The sequence below is a fragment of the Daucus carota genome, chromosome 3, assembly GCF_001625215.2.
Source record: "Daucus carota subsp. sativus chromosome 3, DH1 v3.0, whole genome shotgun sequence".
Lineage (NCBI taxonomy): Eukaryota > Viridiplantae > Streptophyta > Magnoliopsida > Apiales > Apiaceae > Daucus > Daucus carota.
The window spans coordinates 11,069,448-11,095,850 of record NC_030383.2 but is presented as its reverse complement, the minus strand read 5'-3'; the positions used below and the strand labels follow the sequence as shown (position 1 = coordinate 11,095,850).

General features: G+C 33.3%; 1 protein-coding gene across 1 annotated transcript; it reads right to left on the bottom strand.

The window, feature by feature from the left end:
* Positions 1-14,352: 14,352 nt before the first annotated feature.
* Positions 14,353-20,043, bottom strand: LOC108211380 (3-hydroxyisobutyryl-CoA hydrolase-like protein 5). The gene is made up of 15 exons (XM_017382964.2): positions 19,886-20,043; positions 19,498-19,581; positions 19,309-19,377; positions 19,068-19,131; positions 18,905-18,978; positions 18,715-18,798; positions 17,827-17,911; positions 17,502-17,587; positions 15,910-16,031; positions 15,771-15,831; positions 15,552-15,650; positions 15,279-15,380; positions 15,115-15,156; positions 14,711-14,817; positions 14,353-14,612 (listed from the first exon to the last, which is right to left on the bottom strand). Exons 1-15 carry the CDS (start codon positions 19,916-19,918, stop codon positions 14,561-14,563), a joined length of 1,164 nt encoding a protein of 387 aa, XP_017238453.1. The 5' UTR covers positions 19,919-20,043; the 3' UTR covers positions 14,353-14,560.
* Between the last annotated feature and the right edge of the window lie 6,360 nt (positions 20,044-26,403).

Sequence of the window (26,403 nt, the reverse complement as noted above, 5' to 3'; positions counted from 1 at the left end):
AACCCCTAAAGCGTCGGTTAAATCGGGTAGCAAATGTAAGAGATGCTATAAATATAGATCTTTAGCGTCGATTAAGTAGGCAATAACGCTATTGCCTTGAAAATAGCGTCGGTTGTCTAAAATGTCGACGCTATAATCATAATAATACGTCGGTTGTCTAGAATGCCGACACTATAGTCCTGACAATAGTGTCGGTTGTCTGGGATGCCGACACTATAGTCTCGACCAACAGCGTCGATTGTAAGTCAATTTCACATAGAAGTTAAAAATCCTAATCTTATTAGTTTATTTTCAATATTTGACTTTTCAGATATATATAATATTTCTAAATGATAATTTATTATAATTCATTATAATAATAATAATTTTTATACTAACAATTTACAATATCAAAAAATTTATCCAAAAACATATATTAAAAAGGATCCTTCATTACTTCCCATTAAAAATAAGCAGTTGAACGTCAATATATTACTCCCTCCGTCCCCTTCAATTGTTAAATTGAAGGGGGACACGGAGACCAAGACAATATATGAAAAATGAGTAAAGTTAGATGAAAAGTGGGTAAAGTGGTGGGACCCATCAATATTTAATAATAGATTTGAGATAGGGGAGGAAAGTAGTGGGTGTAATAGTAGTTTTTATTGTTAAATATGATATAGTGGGGGAGGATAGTGGGTGTAATGATGAGAAAAACTTACTATTTATAGTAACGTAAAGAAATGAGAGGGACGTCCCAAAATAGTAACTCTAAAGAAATGAGGGGGACAGAGGGAGTATTATAATCATTTATCGCGGCTCGAAATTCATATCATCTGCCATTACTCTTCAGCCATTGCTGCTAGAGGTTGGTAGTTTATGGGTGGCAGTTGAGGCGGAGAGAGTTAGCTACAACTGTCTGGTACCGCCTTCAATTGACTTACAATATTATTATATGAACATCTTTGACTCATGCTCCATAGTTGCGTCATACATGATAATCGATTCTCCTCGAGTCAAAATCTGGTATCATTTATCTCCTCGCACGTTTAAATGATTTGTTTCAATTCAGCTGTAGGCTTCCAGCTTACACTATGTGACTCTGGGTTTGATTTTATAAGTAATATTAAGAAAATGTTTGTAGTATTTTGTGGACTTAAATCAAATAATCTTCAATTATATGTTAAAGTCTCCCAACTGAATAACTAAGAACTTGTCTTTACAATAATATCAAATTTAGTGTATGAATTATATATTTTGTAACGATTCGATTTCATATCAAGACACAAAAATTGTTGGATGTTATCCTTACATCAGTAACTGATTAATTAAGAACTTTATTTTTAAAATAATCTTATTTTTATATAGTTTTCAAATTAAATGTTCTGTAAGTCTGTAACTGTTCGATACCATGCCATGAAGGAAAAAGTTTTCGGATGTGAATTTTAAATCTTTCATTTATTATTTTTTTTAAATGACGTCAAATAACAAGTTACCAGCTCTTTGAATTTACAGGGACATTTCTAATACCAGCTCTTAGCTCTTTTAATGGAGTTGAAAGCAGATAGGCATAGAAAGGCAACTAAAACAGCACCAAACATTTTACAAAAGCTTTAAAGTGTTAAACGAGATATGCATGTCCCACCAATGTGTTGTTTGCTTATCAGCACTTGTGTTCACTGCTGCTGATAATTAGTCATACAACTGGTGTTTTCTCAGTAGAAGTTTCCTCCACTTTTCAAACTTTATGTGATGTTTCACGGTCCCCATATGTTTTTTGCACAGAGAGGTTGGTTCTTGTAATTTTCAATTCTATACAAACTCACCACCTCATCAGCTTTAGACACTCCCCATGAACTTACTTCCCCTCTATAAATACACTTCCTCTTTTCGCCTTTCTTATCTATCCCCTTCTCAACTTATCACCTTATCTTTTCCTTTCACAAGTGTTACAGAGAAGAATGTCCTCGGAGCCCAAATGTTCGGAAACTCCCCTCACCATCGACGAATTTGAAGAAATGGTGGCTACTGAATTCGACGAAGAATTGCTGAGGGAGTTACTTGAGGAGCCACAAGTAGAGATTGAAATATGTGCTAAGCCAGCACAACCAGGTCTAGATGTCGATGGCAAGGGAAATAACGAAGCGCATAGCAACAATGTGCAGGAGTTTGATTGGAGTGAGATATCTCTGAAAGAGCCAAATGAGACTAATATGTGTAGCATCGAGGATTATTGCTATGAGTATGTTGAGTTGGGTAATAGTGGAGAGTATTCTCAGGGTTACGACCAAGGTCCCCAGGATGAAACGGCTTATGTTGGGCTCTGGTAGGACAATTGTGTCTAGTGACTAGTGAGGAGTCTTTGTTATCGGTAGTACCTAATAAACGATAACTGATTTTCATATGCAATTAGCTAGTATCAACAACCAACCTCACATATAATCTCGAAAAAAAATTGATAAACTAAATTGTTGCAGTCTGCTTGATGCATCTAGCTTCTGATGCAGGGAGGCAATTAAACTTGTAGTATATCAAGGTTACCCCCTGATATGTGCCAAACTAAATCTTGTTACTACTGTTTCCTTGTCTTGTTTAACCGTCTCTTAATATGCAATTAACAAAAAATATTGGAACCATTACTAATATGTTGAAAGGTAGCAGCAGGATTACATTTATTTAAGGTGAAGAGAAAACAGTGCTTGATTAATTGCAACTCCAGTAAGAGCATATTCACCCATGAAGGCCTTTAATTCATCAATTCGAGGATTAAATTGAAGCAGTTGGTTACTATTTAGGATGAATTAATTTTTCTGTGAGTTTTTTATGCATCCACAGAACTCCATCAGTTAGTATTTTTCAAATGAATAAATAACTTGTATTCATTGTTATCTCAAAGACTAAGCCCCAGGCTCTTATTTTATTCATATTATAGTAAATCTCTGGAACACAGGATGCACACACATCAAGCTCTGTGTGCAATTACACTTTAAAACTTTAAATTTCAGCCACTTTCTTCATCGTCGCTGTCACTGTCGCTGTCTTCGACATGGATTATTTCTGCAGATTCAGTATGTTCTTGCGAGGATTCTGATGTAACTGGTGACTGATTCAGGCTCGTAACAACTATATTATGATCAAGCTGTGACAGCACAGAGTTGGTTCCACCTTGAGTTGCAGATTGAGTAATTATTAATCGCACAACAGACGCAGTCACATTTGAAGTCGTATATCCGCGCTGCAATAGGAATTGACTTAATGAATCTGCAGCACTTTGCATATCCTCAAGTGAGGCATGACATAAAGGGATATCTCGCAATCTAATTCCAATTCGAATCAAGTCCATGGGCCTAGGAATAGTTATCTGCATGTGAACCTGCAAGAAATGGCGAACCAGAAAGTGGTATCCTACACGTACTGCACCACATATGCGACACTGAAGTTCAAGGTGAACTTTAATGCAGTGAAAAAACAAGGTAAGAAGGCCAGGAAAAAAATTGTTGCAGAACGGACATCGTCGATTCACACAAGGTATTTGCCTAACATGTCTCATGTTTATCGTATTCACAGATAAAATATGGAGAGAATATGCGGAGCATATACTCCGGTCTTAAGTATTTATAGGATCAGAGGAGTGAACGACGAGCAAAAGTCAAATTTGTTATTAAAAAAAATTACGTGTGATCAGTTGGCCGCTGAGCAGAGATAACATATAGGTATCGATAATAAATGCGAGAGATAGAGCACAACTAATAACGTGTTACTGGATTTTTATCCGTGCCAAGTTGGAGCCGAGAAAAATTGTATTAAAAATAATAATAATGTGTTTGCATTTTCATTCTGAAGTTTTAATTAATTAAACAATTAGTGTATTTGTCTTTACTATTACCGACACTGTGTAATAGCTAACTAGTAGACGAGGTGGAACAGTCGGAAGACAGGAGAATATTATTGTTGAGTTGGGTAAGAGTGCAGAGTATTCTTAGGGTTATGACGAAGGTTCCCAGAATAGAAGTGCTTATGTTGGGCTCTAAAGTAGGACGAGTTTTGTCTAGTGACTAGTGAGAGTCTCGGTAGTGCCTAACAAACAATAACAAATTTTCATTTGCAGTTAGCTAGTATCAACTATCAACAACCAGCCTCACAGAAATCTCCAAAAATAATGGATTAACTAAATTATTGCAGTCTGCTTGATGCATGTAGCCTCTGATGCAGGGAGCTGAGGTAAACTAGTAGTTTGTCAAGGCCGGGATATGTGTGCTTCTTGTTAATACTGTTTCCTTTTTATGTTTAACCTTTTCTTAATCTGCAATTAACAAAAATTATTGGAAGCATAGTACTAATATGCTGAAAGGTAGCAGCAGGATTACATTCATCTAAAATAACAGAGCTTAATTAGTTGCAACTCCAGTAAGAGCATATGCACCAACGAAAGCCTTTAATTTATCAATTCGTGGATTAAATTGCTGCAGTTGGTTACAATTTCCGATGAATTAATTTTTCTGTGCTTTTTATGTATCTGCAAAGCTCCATCAACTCAGCAGTCAGTATCTTTCAAATAAATACTACAGTTAGTACTCCCACGGTCCCATGTCAACTGATGTTTGACTATTTGAAACGTATATTGAGACTAAAAAAATAATATTTACACTCAATAAAATAATTCAATTTTTATATCAAATAAAAGTTTATATTCTAAACTTTTATTTGATATAGATTTTATTAAAAATAATTATATTTAAATGCGATTTTCTTAACACCTTAAAATACGTGTAAAAAAGTCGAAAACAGTTAAAATGGGACGGAAGGAGTTTACTTACTAATTGATACACATTTAGTTCTATACGATTTTACTTACTGATTGATACACATTTTAATATTCTAATAAAACATAGTTCTATAAATTATTTTCTAAGATTTTCTTTATACAACTATACTTTACAGAAACGCTAAAATCTGTGTCGCGACTCCATCCCTTATATATATATTATCCATGGTGAAGGAGGGAGTAGCTGTTAATGAGTCCTTCAAAATCAAATATAAATTACTTCACATATTCCTTCCGTCCCATGGACTAGTATATTAGGAAATAAGATACACATATCAAGAAAAAAAGTATATTCTCTTTTTCCTAAATTGTTCTCTACGTTATTTTTTGGCACGTATTTTGATACTCCTGTAATATATAGTTCCATACTTATTTTTTTTTAAAATTTTTTTCCTTGAATAAAAGTTTGACGTTTAAACTTTTATTAAAAAAAACGTTATAAACTATACTTTATAAGAGTCTTCAAATACGTGCAAACAGTGAACGCAAACAACCTGTTGGGAAGGGGGTAATTTAGCGGGAAAATATAAAAAAATAGGTAAAGTGGTGGGACCAACTAATATTTAATCTATAAAATAATTACAATGAAAGAAAGTAGGGGATTTAGTTAAATAACATTGTTAGGTACCTCAAATAAATTTTTCAATATGACATAACAGATGGCAAATTCTAATTTGGGAGCGCATATGTATGCACATGGGGTCACATAATATTATTAAATACAATTATCATCTATCTATCAACAACTAAGCATTTGGGAAAATTTGGGGGAGGGGCAATTTGGGGTATATGCATTCTCTTAGTTAAAATTTTATATTGTAAAACGATACTATTTTAGGGATGTATATAATGGAATGGAACATTCCAAAACAAAAAAACTGCACAAAAATAAACAGGACAAAAATAATAATTTTTTGGATACTCCTTTATTTGGTGTCCGTTAATTAGTCAGTTGGGAATCAAATATAAATTATTTGCATTGATGGAACATAAATTATTGAAAAGTCCTGCCTAAATGTTTTTTTATATTAGAGTTAATTACAATTTAGAGGTAATTATAATTTATAAATCATAACCCGTAATTTTGTCTCGAACACACATGAGTGCATAAATGTTATTTTATTTTATTTTTTATGATATAGTAAATTTCTGAAAACATGATGCACACACATCAAGCTCGGTGTGCAATTACACTTTAAACCTTTAAATTTCAGCCACTTTCTTCATCGTCAGTGTCGTTGTCTTCCTGATGGATCATTTCGTCAGTACGATCATAAAGCTGGTTGTCGACTGGACCATGATTTTCTGCAAATTCAGTATGTTCTTGTTGCGATGACTCTGCTGTAACTGGTGATTGATTCATGCTTGTAACAATTATATTCTGATCAATCTGTGACGGCACGGAGTTGCTTCCACCTTGAGTTGCAAATTGTGTAATTATTAATTGCACAATAGAGGCCGTCACATTTGAAGTTGTATATCCGTGCCGTAATAGGAATTGACTTAATGAATCTGCAGCTTTTTGCATATCATCCAATGAGGCGTGACATAGAGGGATATCTCGCAATCTAAAGCCAATTCGAATCAAGTCCATGGGACTAGAAATATTCCTCATCATGTGAAACTGTAGGAAATGGCGAACCAGCAACACATATCCTACACGTGCCACACCACATATGCGACATTGTAGTTCAAGGTGAATTCGAATGCAGTGAAGAAACAAGGTAATGAGGTTGGGGAAAAAATTGTTGCAAAACGGACATCGTCGATCCCCACAAGATATTTGTCTATTATTTCTCATGTTTGCCATATTCACAAATAAAATATGGAGAGATATTGTGCAACATATACTCATGTCTTAACTATTTATAGGATCCTGGAGTGAACAAAGAGCTGTACCGCAAAAGTTATGCTATTAATGCAATCACGCGTGATTGGTTGGCCGCTCAGTAGAGATTATATGTACGTTATGGTAGTTAATGCGAGAGATAGAGCACAAATAAAAACAAGTTACATGATTTTTATCTGTGCAAAGTGGGAGCCAAGAAACTACATATTTAAATAATAATTTGCTTACATTTTTATATCGAAATTTTAATTTTGTTAATTGATTTTTCTAGTTTTTCCAAGTGAAAACATTTACTAAAATCGGTGAAAAATGTATTAGTTTATTATTTTGAAGATTTTGAAAAAATATTAATTAACTTTTTTTCCTTTCAATTTTGGTTCTTATACATTTAAGTCAGGTTATTAATTTTTTTATTGTGAGATTTTAAATTTTGTTTAATTCATAGAAAAAAGTTATAAATGTTATGTTATTATGAGTTGCTACATGAATTAAGTAAAATAATTATAATATGAAAATTTATGACAGAGTGCGAATATAATTAATCACGCTCTATCTCAAATGTTCTTTCACTCGTGGGAGTTATAAATTAATTACAACTTGTTATATTCTAATTCTTTACTTCGTTTTCACTAAAATGGACGACACTCATGTAAAAAATCATGTCATCTAATTAGAATTTTTTCGCTCAACTCGTACAGAATTATATCTCTATGTTTAGCCTGTTAAAAGCTTACTAGCCTTCGACTCTCTCTTCCACTCTCTCAAACATTATTTTAAATATTTTATGTGGATTTTTGCATTTTCAACCGAATCAAATATTGGAATAACGATCTACTCATCAACATCTACAAGGGCATCTTTAAAGGACCGATCAAATGTGAAGACGACTCATTTTGTGTAAATATACTCCACAAAACTAATGTGTAATTTTTCTAATTCACAATGTTACTTGTTTATGTGATCCGTTGGTAATTTAAATATTTGCATCAGATCTTAATGTCTTTACTTTATAAAATATTCTCATTGCATTTTATTATTTGTTTGCGTAAGAATGGACTCTATGGACAATGATGGATTTAGTGTTAACATGTTGTATATTACGAGGTTTTAGATAACGGTTAGATGATGGTGGGTTAAAGGTGGTTTGCGGTTGTGATATTTTTTTACTACAATTTTGGCATAATTTATGATTTCAGATTTGTATTTAATTTTTTGATTTTTCATTCTCTATATTTAATTAATTTAATTATTTTGGTTGTAATAAAGGCAGATTGTTTCATGCAATTTTTCTTAAATAGTGATTGACCATTTTTTTAATTATTAAAATTTTGAAATTAACTTTTTTAGTAATTGTTATATTAGCTATATTCATTGATGTTTTGCATAGATTTTAAGAACTTTGTATAAAAATTTTAATTTTTTTTTTTTTTTTTGAGAATAAAATTTTAATTTCTTTAATTAGTATTTCCTTTACCACATTAAAGTTGATATTGTTTCATTTATTTATTCAATTATTATGTTAATTGTGCATATTGATGGCTAATTTTGTACCATTTATGGGTAAGACATGATTGATGGCATAATTTTGGCTTGTAAGAGGCAATTATGTGCCATCTTTTTGGCTGCAATATTGTGCCACTTTGTTGGCTTGTTTTACTTCCTTTTCACTTCTTGACTGATATACACATGATTTTAATAATTATTAGGTACTGAATATATTATCTTTTTTTTATAATATATATAGTCTGTTATATATATCGACTTATATTCTCTGTTCTTTGTTTATATTTTCAGGAAGCTTGGAAGAAGACGGATTTTTCTTTTCGGACATTAAAATTTTATTGTTTAAATTTTCTCCACTTGGAGTTTGTGTGTCTCTCCTCTTGGAGTGTGTGTTTTGTCCTTGGAAATGTGTGATAGCTAAATATCAGAAGAAGTGGAATAGTAGGAACAAATCATCTAATTGTATTTAGTATGTTGTTTGTTTTACCACCTGGTTGGGAGTTTGTATTTTTCATGCATTTGTCAAATAAAATTTAAGTAGAGTCTTTATAACTATGAACAATATCAATCAACTAAACAATTACATTATATTATGAGTCTAATTAACTATTCATTTATGGACAGTATAAATAGTGTGTGTTAATGAATCTATCAATTTATCAATTTTCTCATATTTAGAGTCTAATTAGTTTTAGTTGAAGTTGAGTCTTTGTTATCATGGGCAATGTTAATTTTAGTTGAAGTTGAGTCTTTATTATCATGGGCAATGTGTACTATCTATAATTTTATTATAACTATACTATAATTATAATACTATAATATGCCAATATGTTTATAATTTGATTATATTTTTTATTGGATCATCCTTAAGTTATCCTCATTTAAAAAAGAAAAAGAAAATTTCCAACATTAAAAAACTCTAAACTTTATAGTGACTGTTTTAACCAAAATTTGCGGGGTTAAAAGCCAAGCCTATTTAATTTCTATAACAATGAAGTAAGTGTTTAATGTATGAATATTTAGTAGATCGAATAGATGAATATCGAAACGAAAATAAAAGACAAGAACACTAGTAATTTTGGTGACGCGGAAAACCCCGTAAAAGGTAAAAACCGCAGGTGGGATTGGTTACCCAGCCAAAAAGATTCACTATAATATATTGGAGTACAATAGCTTGTAGTACAGTTTGTAGAAGATGAATAAGCTAAGTGTATGACTTGCATGAATACAAATTGGAAGTGCTCCATAAATAAAGCTACGTAGTTACTTTTCTAGGCTAGTGTATAGTAGTGATAACTCCACCAGTAGGTTGTGTCAATCTTTTGTGTATCTGCATGCTTTTACAGCTCATTGTGCTAGAGTCCTACTTGCCCACTACTCCTATTCTCACTCCATACTCCCACGTGCTGCGCCTTTTTCTCCCCAATTTGACTTGCTCCTAAATAGGTGGGTTTGTTAGGACTGATTCCATGCATTTATCCAGTTATCCATATATGTTTTTTCTTTTAATTTTGTAAATAATGCTGCATCATGTCTTGACACCCGTATTTTCCTTCATATCGGTAGTTTTGCCGTCATGTTCTGATCTTGTAAAATATGGATCAAACAATAGCCCCTAATTTTATTGGATGGAGACATACATCCAATGAATTTACTTCTAGAACACTTCGCTTTATTAAAGAACACGACGCTCAACACACACCATGGATGTCTAAGATACTGACGAGTTAATCAACTTGCCCATATATAGTCGACATCTTTAACCTACGACATGTGATAGTTCGAGAAGACGACGGCATACATGTGACGCATTGTTCAGTGGTACACGAAGACTCTAAGAGGGTACTTGTCAGTGTTAAATAAATTGAAAGTGGTTGCAAACAACCATGACATGTACGACGGGAACAAGTTACACTTATCTCATCATGTCTGACGGGTACCAGTAAACAACACGTGACGCGACACGAGCAACAAGACATGGACGATATCTACGCAGCAAAAAACACCACAAGAGGACATGACGTGGCACCAAAGAGAGAGACCGACATAATTGATTTTTTGACAGGAAGAATGGACACCTTCACTTGGGAACACGACGACACGATGGGTAGCAGCCTCGACGTGAACATACACAAGTTAAATGATGACAAGTCAAACCACATACATGTCAAATGGAAATCAAACATAGTTAAGATAATCAATCGCAAAGTAGACAACTAATTCAAAAAAGACATGATACATGAAGTCGAGTATTCATGACTAGCAACCATGGTGACAGTATAAATATAACAACGTGACAGCTGTACATGAAGTCTTGACATGATGATCGACGTGACAGCTAGACATGAACTCTAGAAACATGACAGATCATGTCAAATACATTATCACCTATGAGTCACAAACAACAATCGAATCACATATTTTGCTAGTTTTGTGACTGATTTCAGTCCAAGTCTTTTATTTCAACATGACATGACTAGGACTTGTCCTAAAATCGCCACAAGGGGACAATATAGCATACCCAAAACACGATCGACATCACTGGTTCAACATGATATGAAGTAAAAAAGACATGACATGACCACGAAAGATAAACTAGAAGAAAGAGTCAAAAAATGGACTAAAGACAAGTCCAAAAAACTTAATTAAGGTCAGCTTGATGACAAGGTGAACGTAGTACAAGACATATACCCAGAAAGGGGTACAACCTCATCAACTTATGGACATATCCGTGAACTGACATGACAGTCAACATCATGACGGGACATGAATCATTGACGCCTCTGGAAGTGTCCGACGACTTCAACCTGATTCAACAAGACATTACGAATTACAAGTCCCTTGGGGCTCAAACGCGCTACATTTGAAGCTTTTATCACATGTAAGTGAACTCATCCTCTTTATTCTCTTAGTCTTTAGCAATATGATAATAAGTTGATTACGATAGTTACATGGGCTTATGCCGTTTAGTTGACATTTCATGCTTCGAGTAAATGTTTGCTTGAATGATTTGTGATTTAAGCATAATGTTACATGTGCTTGTTTCTTACATGACTTGCTACTTTACTTGATTTGATATGTGTGATGAAATATGTTATGCAAGTTGTTCCAAATTTTCTTCATGTTTAACTGCTTAAAGTTGACGTCTTCATCATGATGTTTATTAGAGCATCTCCAAGAGACTCTTCATTTAGGCTCCTAACTTGAAATTTGAGGAGGGAGAGAAAAAATGTTGCTCCAAGAGACTCTTAAGTGGCTCTTAAATCTTAAGAGCCTCTTGTTTCTCTCTCCTCTCTCCTCAAAGTTAAGAGCCACCACATGGCTCCTAACTTATTTTTTTACAATAAAAAAATCTTTCCCTTCAATTCACCTCCATCTTTCACTCTCTTTTGTTGTAGTGGAGCCCAATATATGAATAAAATATGAAATAGAGAAGAGATGTAGAGAGTATTGTTGGAGTTTACACTCTTAACTTTGTTCTAAATTGCTAAGAGCCACATTTTTTATATTATATTTAGGAGCCAACAAGGAGGCTCTTTGAGATGCTCTTATGACATGATATTGCATGAGTATATTTTAGATACATATTTAATAGACAAGGAGGGCTGATCACCCATCCTACTACGATTCATCATTATCGAAAGATGATGACGACAATACTACACATTACACAAATAACTAACGACGCCACGAATAATGATGCATTAAAACATTATGAATATTTCATAATCACAATTACAATTACGAGCTAAGTTTCAAGAGGGAAAGGCCTTTTGACTAGCCTAGGAATGCATGCATCGACGTTTGAAAATAAACATATTTGTCGAATACAACAACGTTTGAAAATTATAAATTTGTCGAATACATATACTACATGCATCAACGTCTGAAAATTATATATTTATCGAATGTATATATTTGTCGAATACATATACTACGTGCATCGACGTTTGAAAAATATATTTATCGACTACAATTACGCATATTACAAGTTTAAATACATCGACGTATTTAACGTACATGACGACAAAAACTCCACAAAATTACGCAAGTCATGACCCTTGGTCGGACACATTACACATGAATTACAACATACATTTTTACATGTCCTCACTTCCACGCGTCATGACAGATTGCATTGACTACATGTCACACATTATAATTACAAGTGACATATTATGGTTACAAGCAACATATCACGTTGTGATGAATGAGTTACACATCATGTCTACAAGTTACATATTCCGGAGGAAAGACATGCAACAAAATACTTTACGTATTAGTACATTACATCGCAATCACTCCAAATTAAGGGGTCACATGAACCAATTTCAAGCCTACAGACAAATATAATAGAGCGAATACAAAGTGTTCACATCTTAGAACGTGAAACTGACGACAACAAAGCAGCTACTCGTCGATATTTTTATCATTGGAAGATTTAGACCACAATGACAACTCGAGACAACATTATAACGACACCGAGATTGAGACTTGATACATGACAACAAAGAACAAGAAAAATCAATGTGACACGATCACATGTTGCAAGCATCAGTAGTTTAACATAGCATCGGCGTTCCTTTTATTACAAAGAAAGAGACGACGTCGACTTCAACTTGAGAACGCCTCTATTAAACAAAACAAGCCAAAATCCTCGAAGCAAAGGGCATCTTTAGTGAACTTTGAATCATCATCTCGACTTCAAGTTGATAGTACCTGCTTGGTCATCAAGTCACGGGGCTCGACGCTACAAGTCATCGCCCATTCTGGTTGCTATTTAATTGAACGAATACATCTCAAATTTTACAAGCGTCGAGACACGACGAGAAGCATGCAGACATGACGAGAAGGGCTGCAGTTGGCATAAAGCAAGCTGACGTGAACGTTTGGTATGGCCGCCTGACATCATGTCACGACGACGCGACGAAGTGATGGTATGTGACGACGCAGCAAGGTGATGGCACGTGATAACGCGAAGGGACGTATGAATAGCGCACGGACCAAGATCAAGACCTATTCTACAATTTGAATAATTAGCTCTACGGTTAGGATTATTTTGGACTCGTATGGGTTGATTTTAATAAATATTAGATGTAATATTTACTAAAATCAAGGGGCTAATGTTATGGGCCAAATTTACGACATGAACTTTCTTGTGGACGCCATGGGACTATCCTGTTCAAATGAGTTTGAAGGAGGCTTACTAGCTGATGTGTTATAACGGTCAAGAGAAGTGGTCAGAGTCCTGCGTGAAAAGAGGAGCACAAACCCAACATAAGTTTGTTCAGAATAGATAACTATGAGTACATGCAGCATGAAGTTAGGAACAGTAGATTCCGAATCATAATCATTGGCTATAAATAGGATCATTCTGTAGATAAAAAGGGGACTTAGCCTCATTCATCTTTGACAAGTTGTGCCTACAACCTACAACTCAAGTCTATCACAATCATCTACATACACACTTAAGTTTTTACATAATCTACCTACTGAAGCTACCTACACCTACCTATGCATGCACCAACCTATAAACACTAGTGGAGAAAACAAACTACGTAGCATACACCTTGTTTTATTCATCTGTAAATTGTATTCATCCTCACTTGTACTACAAAATTATAGTGAATTCTTTTATTGGCTGGGTAACCATCCCACCCGCGGTTTTTAACCTTTTACAAGGGGTTTTCCGCGTCACCAAAATTGTTTGTGTTCTTGTCTCTTATTTTCTTTTAGATATTTTTCCATTCGATCTTTTAATTATTCATACATAAAATCACTTACTCCATTGTTATAGAAATTAAATAGGCTTGGTTTTTAACTCCGCAAATTTTGGTACGAAAAGTGACAAGTCTAAAATAAAAAATAAAAAGAAAAAACCAACACTAAAAACTCTCACCCTAACTACAAGTCTATAACTAAAAATACTCTTGAAGTTGCAGACAATTTCAAAAACTAAAAATACTTGTGATGTACTACACAACTCACAAGACAAAAACTCCATCATAACTTTTAAATACAATTAACAATTGGTTAAAGAGATTAAAAAAAATACTATCAATAACATATATTAATATCAAAAAATACTTAATTCTAATGTCTTTTTTACTCAATTTACTTTTTGAAGTAGATTCCAAAGTGTTTACAAGAAAATCAGTAACCAGGAATAGGCAAAGCAATTATTACAAGGCTGCAATTACAAAATCAGTAAAAATTAATATCGCGTGAATTGTCCTTTAAAAATCACAATAGTACAGAAATTATATTAAAGACAAATACCATCATCGAGCTAGCCAACAGATTCGACAAATATTATTGATTATATTATAGTTGTTGCACAGATATTGATTTGACTTGTCAAACAATCTGTATTTTAGCTGCTGCCCATATAGTGATCTGACTTGTCAAACATTCTGTGGACGTGTGTATGCCGAATTCTCAAATTTCCCACCCCATCTGTTTTTTCCATTTTGTTCACAAAATTATCATGAATTCGGTGCATTAGTGAAAATGACAAAATCAAAATTAGAAAGTAATGAAAGGCTAAAACATACCTGCAATCTTCCATCTCAGGAATTGCAAGCTCCAGTTCTTCTTGAAATGGCTGGAAAACAAAGTCTACTTTCTCATCATCCACTTTGTCTAGAGATGGGGGATCCCACTGTAATTTAGTTTCGTTAATTATTATAACAGTGGGAAACACTTTGACAAAAAAACAGCGGGAAAACAAGCAACAAAAATGTAACATGCAGTTTTCTCTTCTTTTTTTTTTCTTGGGAATAATTCATTTACAAAGATAACCAATAACATCTATTATACTACATGTGAGAGGCTAGTATTACCAATACTAATATTAATAGTTATCCAATTTCCTCCAAGCTAATCAAATAGCAAAGCATAGTGAAAAGTAATCCGACTTAGGTCATAATCTGTTGAAGTAGGGAGGGAACAAGTATACCTTTGGAGCATTATCTTTGTCAATGGCAAGAGCTCTAATACCCTAAATGATTGGACAGGTAGATAGCATCAGCACAGGGGAAGGGAGTGATTTCTGTTCCTAGATCTGAATACTTATATTAGATGGTGATGAATGTATCAATCAAAATTAGTTAAGTTGACTACCTCATACATGTCACCAGATACTGCAGTTCGAAGAATATTCATTGTCACTCTGAATTCTTTCCTCAAGGATTCAGAAAGTGTTTGGTTTCTCCCCTCACGAATCTATAAAATGTTCAAGAACAAAGCCATATGAAAGTTATGCCAACACGAAGGTAAGATATTATTGATACTAGTTGTCATCGAAAGTCATATGCACACTTAATAAAAAGAATATTCAGAAAACACAAGACATTTGTAGCCAATCTCATCTGTTGAATAAAAAGTTGGAAGTACCGATTTAAGTGTGATCTTCAATGCTAAAGGAGATGATTTTTTTAGTCCTGCGAGTACACTGTTGATCCAAGCATTTCCTTCCTTGCTAGACTCAGTCTCCTGAAGTCAAAGCACAATTTTTAGCTAGGTTGAGCAAAAAGAGTGGCATTCTGTGGGAAAATGTTTAAAAAAAGTAAAAAAAGTATCAGTGAAAGTTTTTCATCAAAACAATAAAGTTACCAAAGATTTTATAATCTCCTCTACCGAAATTTTGGAAAAGCACTCATCTATTATTGACTGCCTGCAAAAAGATAAAATTTATGGGTCAGATCAGCCTTTCAAAGTAGCAATTGTGCTTTATTCTTTCAAATTCAGTTACTTGTTTAAAATACTATCATCATCAAGCTGAACATTTACGGAGAAATCCTCAATTCCAGCTTTGACTGCTTGCTCGTCACCAGAGTTTATTCTCAGCAAATGTTGCTCCAGCTCATTGATTTTCTGTAATCAACAAAATGAATATGTTATAGAGAAATCACATATACACCTTATGACGAGACTAATGTTCTAAAGTTAAATGAACTCTTTCCCAACAATAATTTTGTTTTTTATACACAAAATCATGAGATATAATATTTAATTAAAGCATATATATTTAATCATTCCAATGTTCTTTAAAGAGAGCTCATTTCAAATAAACAAGCATAACTACTGCCACATAAATAGCATAAACAGCTAGGAACGTTTCCTAAAATCAGGATGTGGTGGACACAATCATATTTTTAAGAGCTAATTGCAAAACGATCCTTTTATTTCGGACCAATTATACTTTTTTACCTAAACTTTAGGTAATTGCACACTGCATCCCTCTTTGGCGCCTCATTATGAACCCTTTTGGCCCATTTCTATCTATTTTGACCTATCATTGTGTAAATTAAAAGGGTGAAATAGACTTGAGAATTAACTAAAATGTGTTGTTACAGGTTCTTAAGTCTATTTTACCCTTCTAATTTAACACAGTGATAGATCGAAATAGGCCAAAAGGGTACAACAAGTGGCGCTAAAATATGTTAAGGGATACACTGTGCAATTACCTAAAGTTTAGGTAATAAAGTGCAGTTGGTCCAAACCAAGGGGATGCTGTTTGCAATTAACTCTATTTTTAATTGTGCAGTTACAATTCTGAATCAATATTTCAACAATCCCTTTTCATTCAAAATTGTATTATTATTCAGACAAATGATGTACTCCCTAACATCACCCAATATTTTGGGTCACTTCCCCACAAACATATCTTTTGATGCACTTCACATCAAATCCATTTGTTGATAAATTTGTCACCAAAGTCATTCGTTGAAACACTTCTCACTAACTTCAAATAATTGCAATTTTGGAGCACTTCTCTCCACAGTGCATAATTCACCTACAACAAATCTATTGTGCCATGGTTTCTTTTCAATCCTATCCATAGTCATCATATCCACTTGGATCTCTTCCATGTTGTTCCTTGAGAGCTTTTGTTGATTCATTTTCATAGGCGCTGATTTGATTTAGAGTTGGATTGCTTCCAAGAGGTTGCATCTCCTCCAGAGATTCACCCCACTCCCATAAACTTAAATGCCTAGAATCAGTTGAAGTTTGACCAGAAGCATAGCTACACACTCACAGATTCCTTAAGATCATCGAAGATCTTTATACCGTTTGTTGGTTTCTTGATACACGAGATCAAGAGATAATATTTTTTTGAAGCTTACATATTATTCATTTACAAAGCTTTCTGCATAAAGCTTATATTAAACAAACATAATTGTTGCCACATAATAGCCTTATTAGCTAGAAATATTTCCTAAAATGAAAAAAAAAATTAAAATACAATCATATATTTAATTATTTATTTACAATGTTGAATCAATTCAACATAAGAGCATAAAAGGTGGAATCTAAAAATTGGTGTTGTGTCAGAAATAATACCTCAGAAGGAACAAAATGTGTTGCAAACCCAATTGCAACAAGTTCTTTGCCATTCAACCTTGCCCCTGTTAAGGCTAAATATTCTCCTGCATACATTATACCCTACCATCAGTTGTTTGATAGAACACATTAACATACAAGTCACTACTTCCATGAACATTCCTATTATCGACAATTGTATATTTCCATGCAAGTCATTCAAAGACATCTTTCTTCAGCAAGGAGATGTGAGAAGTTGTACAAGGAAATGCTTTACTACATGAAAACGTTTTTATACAATTATAACTGAACTAAGTGAAATTATAGATCCTTGCTGATTTCTTACCCAGACGCCCAGGAAGATGAGAAAGCATGTAAGAGAACCCACACTCTGTGTGAAACCCAATACTCGTCTCTGGAGTTGCAAAAACCTGTGTGAATGATAAACCATTTAAGACCCATCCTCATGTATGAGATATTCATGAAAAATCTGTATTAGCTGGAAAAAACTACTCATTTCTAGCATAAGTACTACCTCCATCCCAAATTAGATGAGCTAGTTGACTTTGGGCATGTAACTTTAGGTGAATTGACCGTCTACTTCCGAAATTTATTTTTTTATTTTTTCTTTTGTTAATAAAAATTTCATATTTAAATATTTATTTGCAAAAATAAAATTTTAAAAATAAGTCATGTAGCTATGCGGTCAATGAACCTTAAACTGTGTGCCCAAAGTCAACGGGGTCATTTAATTTGGGATGAAGGGAGTATATCAATAGTAAGCTATCATAATAGAAAGATGTTTATATATGAAGCATCCAAATCAGATAATGCATTGTAACTATCAACCACTTCTGAATTTTTCGGCCTCCAACACTATCGAATATTTAAGTCAAGTGAATGTAGCAAAAAGTTCAAAATACAAGAAGTTGGAGAACACTGATGGAATCAACTTACTGCTATAGTGAAACTGTAAGTCATCAGCTCTTGTCTAATGCTTCTTAGTTCTTTCTATAGGTATTTTGCCCAGTGGCAGGAAGTTCTTAATAGTTCATTTAACAGAATTTCTTTATGTCTATAACCTTGCCGTTGCATGTGTTAATAGTATAAACCTATCCACACAGTGTCTTCGTTTTCATTACATCAGCTAGGATATAAATTATTAGTAATGTGTACAAATTTATATACTAGTGGATGATGCATAAATCTGAGGGAGACAATAAGTACTACGTACAACTTTTTCCGTGACAACTGAGAATGTCATAGGAACCATGAAAGATGCTCCTCCGCCCATGGAAATTCCGTTCACAAGAGCAACCTGCCAAACACATATGTAGTTAGAGATCTGCCCAACAAGTATCATATGTGCAAATCACAAACCTATATCCTGTTCTTGTGTATGAAAAAAATATAAGTAACTATACCTGAGTCTTTTTGTAGGAGTGAATGTGGAAGCAAAGCCAATACATCCTATAGACCACTTCAAGACAGGCGTCCTCTAGAAAAGAACATTTTGGCAGTTTTATACAAGCTTCAAACCAGCAATAAAATAAAAATTGGTAAATTTGAATAGCATGATGTATTTACTTGAAGTCCTGCCGGCATAGAACATAGTCAGATCCCCACCAGCACAGAAGGCACGGCCAGCTCCCTGCAAGAGCACAACTACTATAATGTTAGTACCAAACACTTACCAGTTACCAGTGATCAACGTGGTATACAGCTATTGTGTGAAATCTAATATTATAGCTATTTGAGTTATAAACTTAATGAAGAAGCATAAAACAGCTATGACAACAATGAAAAACTTAAAAAAAGATTTACTGGCCTTGATTATGACTAGCTCTGCATCATCATCTTTTTCCCACTTCTCCAAAAATTGTGCTAAGAGGGACACCTAAGTCCAAGAAAATGTGAGATACATAATCAGCACAGTACGGGAATAACAGAATATCAACTGAATACGCAAAAACTATAATGAATTGAAAATTGGGTTCATCATATACTATGAGCTGACCACTTTGGAAGAAATGACATTCAATTGACGAGGTCGATTCAAGGTGATCAATCTGACATGGCCCCTTTCTTCTCCAATAACAACCTTATCATCACCAATCATATTCTTGTTAAGATGCCAAAATTTCTACGGCAGATAAACACTATAATCCATAATTCACCATAAAACATTGCGTGATGCATCAGAACAAAGAACAAAGCACACATAAAACACATTGTGTTGTTTCCTACTTCCATACACGTGGTTAATTAAACAAACATCTGGGGTGCATATTAGTTCCAAATTGTTGCTGAAATTCACCAAGATAAATGAAAGTAAATTGGGCCATGTTCTTGACTATACATAATTGAGTTAGCAAGATTAGGAGTATAAATTGGGATGAACCCACCTCTTCAGCTGGGTTTTGCAGGTCCTTGGCCATTTGGAATCAGCAAGCAACAAAGCAAAGTGCTGCAAAATTTGTCAAAAAATAAGAAACTGAAAATGTATAACAGTTAAAGCAACATTGTGAACAAAAATAAAATTTTAATAACAAAGAATAAGAGGTAGAAAAATAAAGAGTTAAATGCATAATGTGTACTTAAAGTATGCATCATATAGGGGCCGTTTGGCTGGACTTAAAAGAAGTGACTTATTGCTTAAAGTAAAGAAGTGGATTATAAGTGATAAGTTGGTTTGGACTTATAAGCTATTTAAGTGTTTGGATAAATTCATTAAAATTCATGACTTATTAGGTATAAAAATTGCTAAAATAATAATAAAATATCATAAACTATCTTTTAGAATGATCCTACACATTGTTGTGAAGTTAAATTTCGAAAAAAAAAATAAGTCAAGAAAAAAAGCTAGCATTTCTAACTTCCAACTTCTCAGCTTATAAGTCACCAGAAGTGCTTCTAACTTCTTTACACAAACACTCCGCAAAAAGTAGAAGTTGGCTTATAAGCTAGAAGTCGGTTTTTAAGCGGTTGCCAAACACCACCATACATTTTGTGTACCTGAACTTTTAATTGAACACATTGTGTACTTCAAGTATTTAAATGTGAGCAATTCGTGTACTCCGTTAATTTTAGTTAACGGACATCTGTTAACTGCTTGCTTACATTATCTCCCCGTGTACGTTGCTTTGTTTTTCTTTTCTTAGAGCGCACATATCTTTCACTCTAAATGTAAGAAAGAAATAATAAAATAATTAAAGGAAAAAAAATGCGTCTTGGAAGAGAAGTTTAACTCAGGGTTATTGTCACGAGCTAATTTTTAATTTTTAATTAATTAATTATTGAATTTATTGTTAAAAATTTTTTTAACACGATCCTTCAAATTTTATATATCCAAATTTAAACTTTTTCTAAAATATATTATCAATTATATTAAACTAAATTATAAAGTATAACACCGGTTTTAAACTAATAATATTTATTATTTATCATATATTTTAATTTATAATTCTATTGTGAATATAAAACTATAGTTGAATAATATTATTTATTAATTAAAATAGATTTTAACAAATGAGCTTGAATTAATACATTTTCAGTGAGTATTCTAAATATTATTTTTTTCCAATATTGAACAATTATTTAATGGTTAAGTCCATCAAAATACTAAACAAAAATTGACTTTAAGAGATTATCTTAATGAAAATGTTTAAATATATTTTTTTGTTAGGTGTTTAAATATGTTTTAATTACAATAAAAGACTTATTCAAATTTTTAAATAATTTCCTAATAAATTAATAAAAAACATTTTAAATTTTTTTAAGATTTTGTATGACTTTTATTTCGATTAGACCGACTATATTTTATAAAACAATATTTTATTACTCCCTTTATAATATGTAGAAGTATCTTCTTTACACTTCTAAGTCATGTGTAAAAAGTGTAAGTGGATATTAGTTTAGATTGGAGTATATATCTTTTAAATTGTTATAATAAAATATATCATTTTAATACGGTAATAGATGATGTAAAATATTTTTTGCGGTTCAATAAATAAAGAAAAAATATATTTTTGCGGTTCAACAAATTAATTATTTCTATAATTTAGATTTTCAACATAATTTATAAATATCAATTTTTTGTGTATATATGCAAATTATTTTCAAGATTCTCATAAATTATTATTTACAAATTTTATGTTTGTTAGATTTCTACTTAAACAATACGAGATAGTAAAGAAGAATGAGAAATATAACTCTTTTTTTTTTTTAGTTGATTGGAGATTTATATAAATTTAATTTAAGAATAGTATATAATAACTAAAGTGTAAAAGAATTATAAAAATTATTTTTAAGTTTTGATTATTTTAAAGTATGTGAATTAATTAAAATTAATTAATTAATTAATATTATTTGTCATCATTAAAGAAATGTAAAATAAAATAAAAATTTGATATAAAACCTTAAAATTTATGGAGGCCAATTGATTTATTTTGAGGGTAAATTTTTTTGTAACCACCCGATGTGTTCAGTGACAATGTGGGGTGAGGTTGTGTCTCAGAGTACTGAATAAAGAGATGAGAAGTGAAAGCAAAGAAAGTTAACGGACGTGAGTAAAAACTAACGGTAATACACACATCGCACATATTTGTATATTTAAGGTACACAATTTGTTCAATCGATAGTTGAGATACACAAAGTGCACAACATGCATACTTTAGGTACACACTTTGCATTTAGCTCAAAAATAAACGATACCTACCCTACCTACCAACCCCATTTTAGTACGTATAGTTTTCTTTACCAACCAAAGAACCACACTGCTTTCCTCCCCTTTCTTATCCTATTTACTACGCAAAATATTGAAAATTTGGGAGAGCTGGGCGACCAGCCTTTTAGTTTTAGACTGCTCTGATAAATTTATTCGAGTGATCGGATATTTTAAACGGTTTTTCTATAGTGTGCCATGCTAAGCGCGAAAAATTTTGTGCTTAGATGATTTTGATTGGTTCCTCTCGGTGGACCCCCTGCAAATACACCAACCACCCCAATCAAAATCTCTAAAATACAAAAATTTCCACACTTAGCTAGACAAACCGTATTTTAAATTCTGTTCGGACTTAGGTTTGGAATCCTCACTTCAAGATTCGGATTCCGATTTCGCCTTGACCTCTCTGTCTTAAATTACACATCACCTTCCCAGTTTTTCCTGCAGCGAGTCAAAAAATATAATATATTTATAAATTTGTTAACTATATAATTAAAATTATTATTTTGAAATTTTTAATTCATGAGAAGTAAAACAAGAAAAACAAATTCTTAAATCCTTTCTTTAAAAATATTCAAGAGAATTTCGAGTATTCAAATTAGATATGGATTTATGTTTTGTTTGATTTTTTCTTTTCTCAGGTTATTTTGGAAGCGAGCAGTTCGTGACGTTCCTACTGGGAATTCTTTTCTCATTCATTTAAGTTTTATTGTCTAAACGTCCGGAATTATGCTTGCATGACTTTCGGTTAGATGATAAACTTTCTTAAAAGAGAGAATACCGGATGCGGTTTATTGTATTTTGATACAATTCATCTGCATGTATGTAGACCTTAAAAAAAATAAAAAAAATATGGAGCTGTGTTTGTGATTCATATCTTGTTCTTAGATTCTCTACTAGTTCACGGTCTTATTTTGATATCTTCTCATTAATTAACATGATGCCGCCAATATACAAGAGAATCTGAATTCCAGAATCTCGTTCACTTTCAAGAATATTATTACCAATTTTAACTCTTCGATATTGAAAAATCAGTTTTTCATTTTCAATTCTTTTAGGGGTCATTTGGCAAATATGAATGAGTCTTTTCTGATTGATTAATATATCTGAATATTCTGAATCAATAAAATATCTGAATACTGAATAATAAATATTGTTTGGCATATAAATTTTAATAGTGTCTGAATGTTGTTTTTTCTTAATTTTATTCTTTAAATAGACGAATTTGTTTCAGCTCATGTATAAATGTCCATCAACTATTATTATTATGCTGTTAGATAGATATGACAATTATTGCATAAATTTTAAGAAAAAGTGTTATAAAAAGACTTTATCAGATAAATTAATAAATAACGAAAAAATAATTTCATGACTTCATGCAAATTTTATTTATAAATAAGCCAATTCATGAGTTATTAATTTTTTCCGCACAATCCGTATACACTATACATGCTGCAAAGTAGGTGGCCGTAAATTATATAACTTACATAAGCTGAACTGATAATTTAAGATCTAAGCAGAATGACTCAGCAATATATTATTCGCTCAGCTCTAAGACTGAAAGTTATCAAATGAAATGAATAGCCTGAATCAGTCTATTAAGCTCATTCAGCAATTATTCAGAAGAAAACAAATGAGACTTTAATCTTTTTTTTTTTTGAATAAGCAGTTTTTTCGATATCAATATTAGATGGGGATTTTAAAATATTTGCCCCTTTTTTTACTTGATTTTCCATTATATTTGCACGGTAAGCATAAGCTTGTTAAAAAACAAAGAAAAACATTAAACAAGATTATTCAGAATAAAACCTAACCCAAAAGAATATAAATGAAAAAAAAAGTTCAATTGATTTCATTATCTCAGAAGTAGTAATCATTCGTTCTTCAATTGCTTTTGTAAAAATTTTGTATACTCTGTTTTCCTTTGCAAGTCATGCTGGAGTTGTGTCTGCTACGTCTTTAGTTTATCCCCAAACAAAATTTTATGGGCTCGGCTAACTCCAACAATTTTGGGCTGATAAGAAGCATTCAAACCATTGTTTTGGTCCAAAACTAGGGGATCACCCAGAAAGTACACGTTGATATGATTTTCAGATTGTAATTACACAGCTTATCATCGTTAATATTTAAAGAGGTAATTGTATATCGCACCCCTTAAGTATCGTTCAAAAACGATAGAGTATCTATACTTTAAGAAACTCAACTCGCACCTTTTATCTTTACTTCTCAAAACCGAGATGCACCCCCTGCCGTTAACTTCCGTTAACTCAGTGCACTCCGTTAAGTCGCTATTGTTTTGTTTGGTTGGGGAGAATGGAATGTAATGAAATGAGTAAAAATACTTGAAATTAATAGAGATAGGAAAAAAGTTTAAAAAAATTTTGTGCGAGTGCAGAATTACTATGATGAGATTGGAGAAGAAATTGAGAATGAGAGAGAATGGAGCATTCCATCTCAAATTGAAGGTGTGATATCTAGCCTATGATGTAAGGAATGGAATGGAGGAAAGAATGAATTTCTTAAAAATTGTCCATGAAATAGTTCATTTTTCATTCCATTCCTTCCGGAATCATTCACCCCAACCAAACACAACATATATATATGTTGTGAGAGGAATTGATACAACACCCCCAGAACCGTATATCACAATTATAGGGATATCTGTTATAACTACGAAGATCACGGCTAGCTCTTAGGGGCTACCGTTGACATAAACTAACGAAACAAATGAGAAACAAGTGTGTTTAAGGGCTGAGCTTGCAAAGACCCAAACAACGAGGCCGGAATTATGGAATTCCGTCCTGCAATTGCCCGGAAATATCTGTCACAAAGGTTACACGTGCCTCTCTTTAGAGTGTAGAGCTCGTGAATATGATTCTCCTCCCTCTGCAAGGTGCCTACATACCCTATATTTATAGGGATCAAGCCCATGTAGTTCTTGATTTAGGACTCTGAAGAGATAAGCTCTTATCCCCTCTAGTTTAGGATAAAACAGCCTTCTTTCAGTAGTTATCCAGCGGTATCCCACTCCAAGTAGGTCACTTGAAGCCTTCATCTTGCACAATTATCCGAATATTCTTGAATTATCTTCCCCGATTGTAATTATCTCCATAATGCACGTATTTATCTCTTAATTCGTAGATAAATAATAGCTGATACACTCCCAATATGTCTCCACTTCGTCCTCCTAGAAACAAGGAAGAAGAGTCCTGTTTGAAGTCTGCCTGCCATTCTGCCCAGGCGGCGGAAGCCCTGCCAGCGGCATCCCCTAACTACAGCCCCGTAACTGCAAGCCAGGATGCACTTAGCGGTAACCCCTAGCAGTGGTAACCCCTAAAGCGCCTTCAGGTGCAACCCCATTCTGATGGCAGCCTTCACTATATTTCCAGTGTGAGTCCATACACCTTCTTGTACACCTTCAATGATCCACCCAGCCATGGTGAAGCCCATTATTCTTAACCAAATGATTCCAATAAGCCCAAGTGAAGCCCAAATAATATGATGGGCTGTAAAATAGGCCCAGGGAGATTTTATGGCACAACAACTACCCCCCGGTTCCTTGAAGTATTAAATACGAGAGGAACCTAAGAACGGTAACCCTCAATCATCCAGCTGCAAGCCCTTAAATTATGTCAGAAATCAATCGTAAATTATCTCTAAGCTTACGTGGGCGTAGCCCGGTGCAAGAAACAAGAAATAATTCAGACATGTTTTCCTCACATAATTATAAAACCAATTATATTAATTCGGTACAACCACCACAAGCCTTGAATATTTATCCCGAAATAATAAAAATTATTTTCCAAAAATATGTTCAAGCTTCCACAATTTTATTCCAACTTTCTAGCTTCCCGCGTATGCCATGTCAGTTTGTGATAAGGCTGATCCCAATTATCCAGGGGTTTAATTCGAATTCAAATTAATTTAAAACCCAACTGAACTCCTAATAATGCGGCTAGTTGTAGAGTTCCAGCTAAACTCTCCCTCTTCACCTGCCTAGCCTCTCCTCGGGAAGCCGTGCATCATCAAGGCTATCTTCACGCCTTTCCAATCCAATCGTGCCACCTGGCGCGTGTGTCTCCCACTTACCACTACTATAAATTCATGCCTCCGAAGCCTTGTTTTACTTTTTACTTTTAACTCTCACATCTTCACTCTCCCACTTCTCACACTCGAAGCATCCCAGGCGCAGAGCTACTT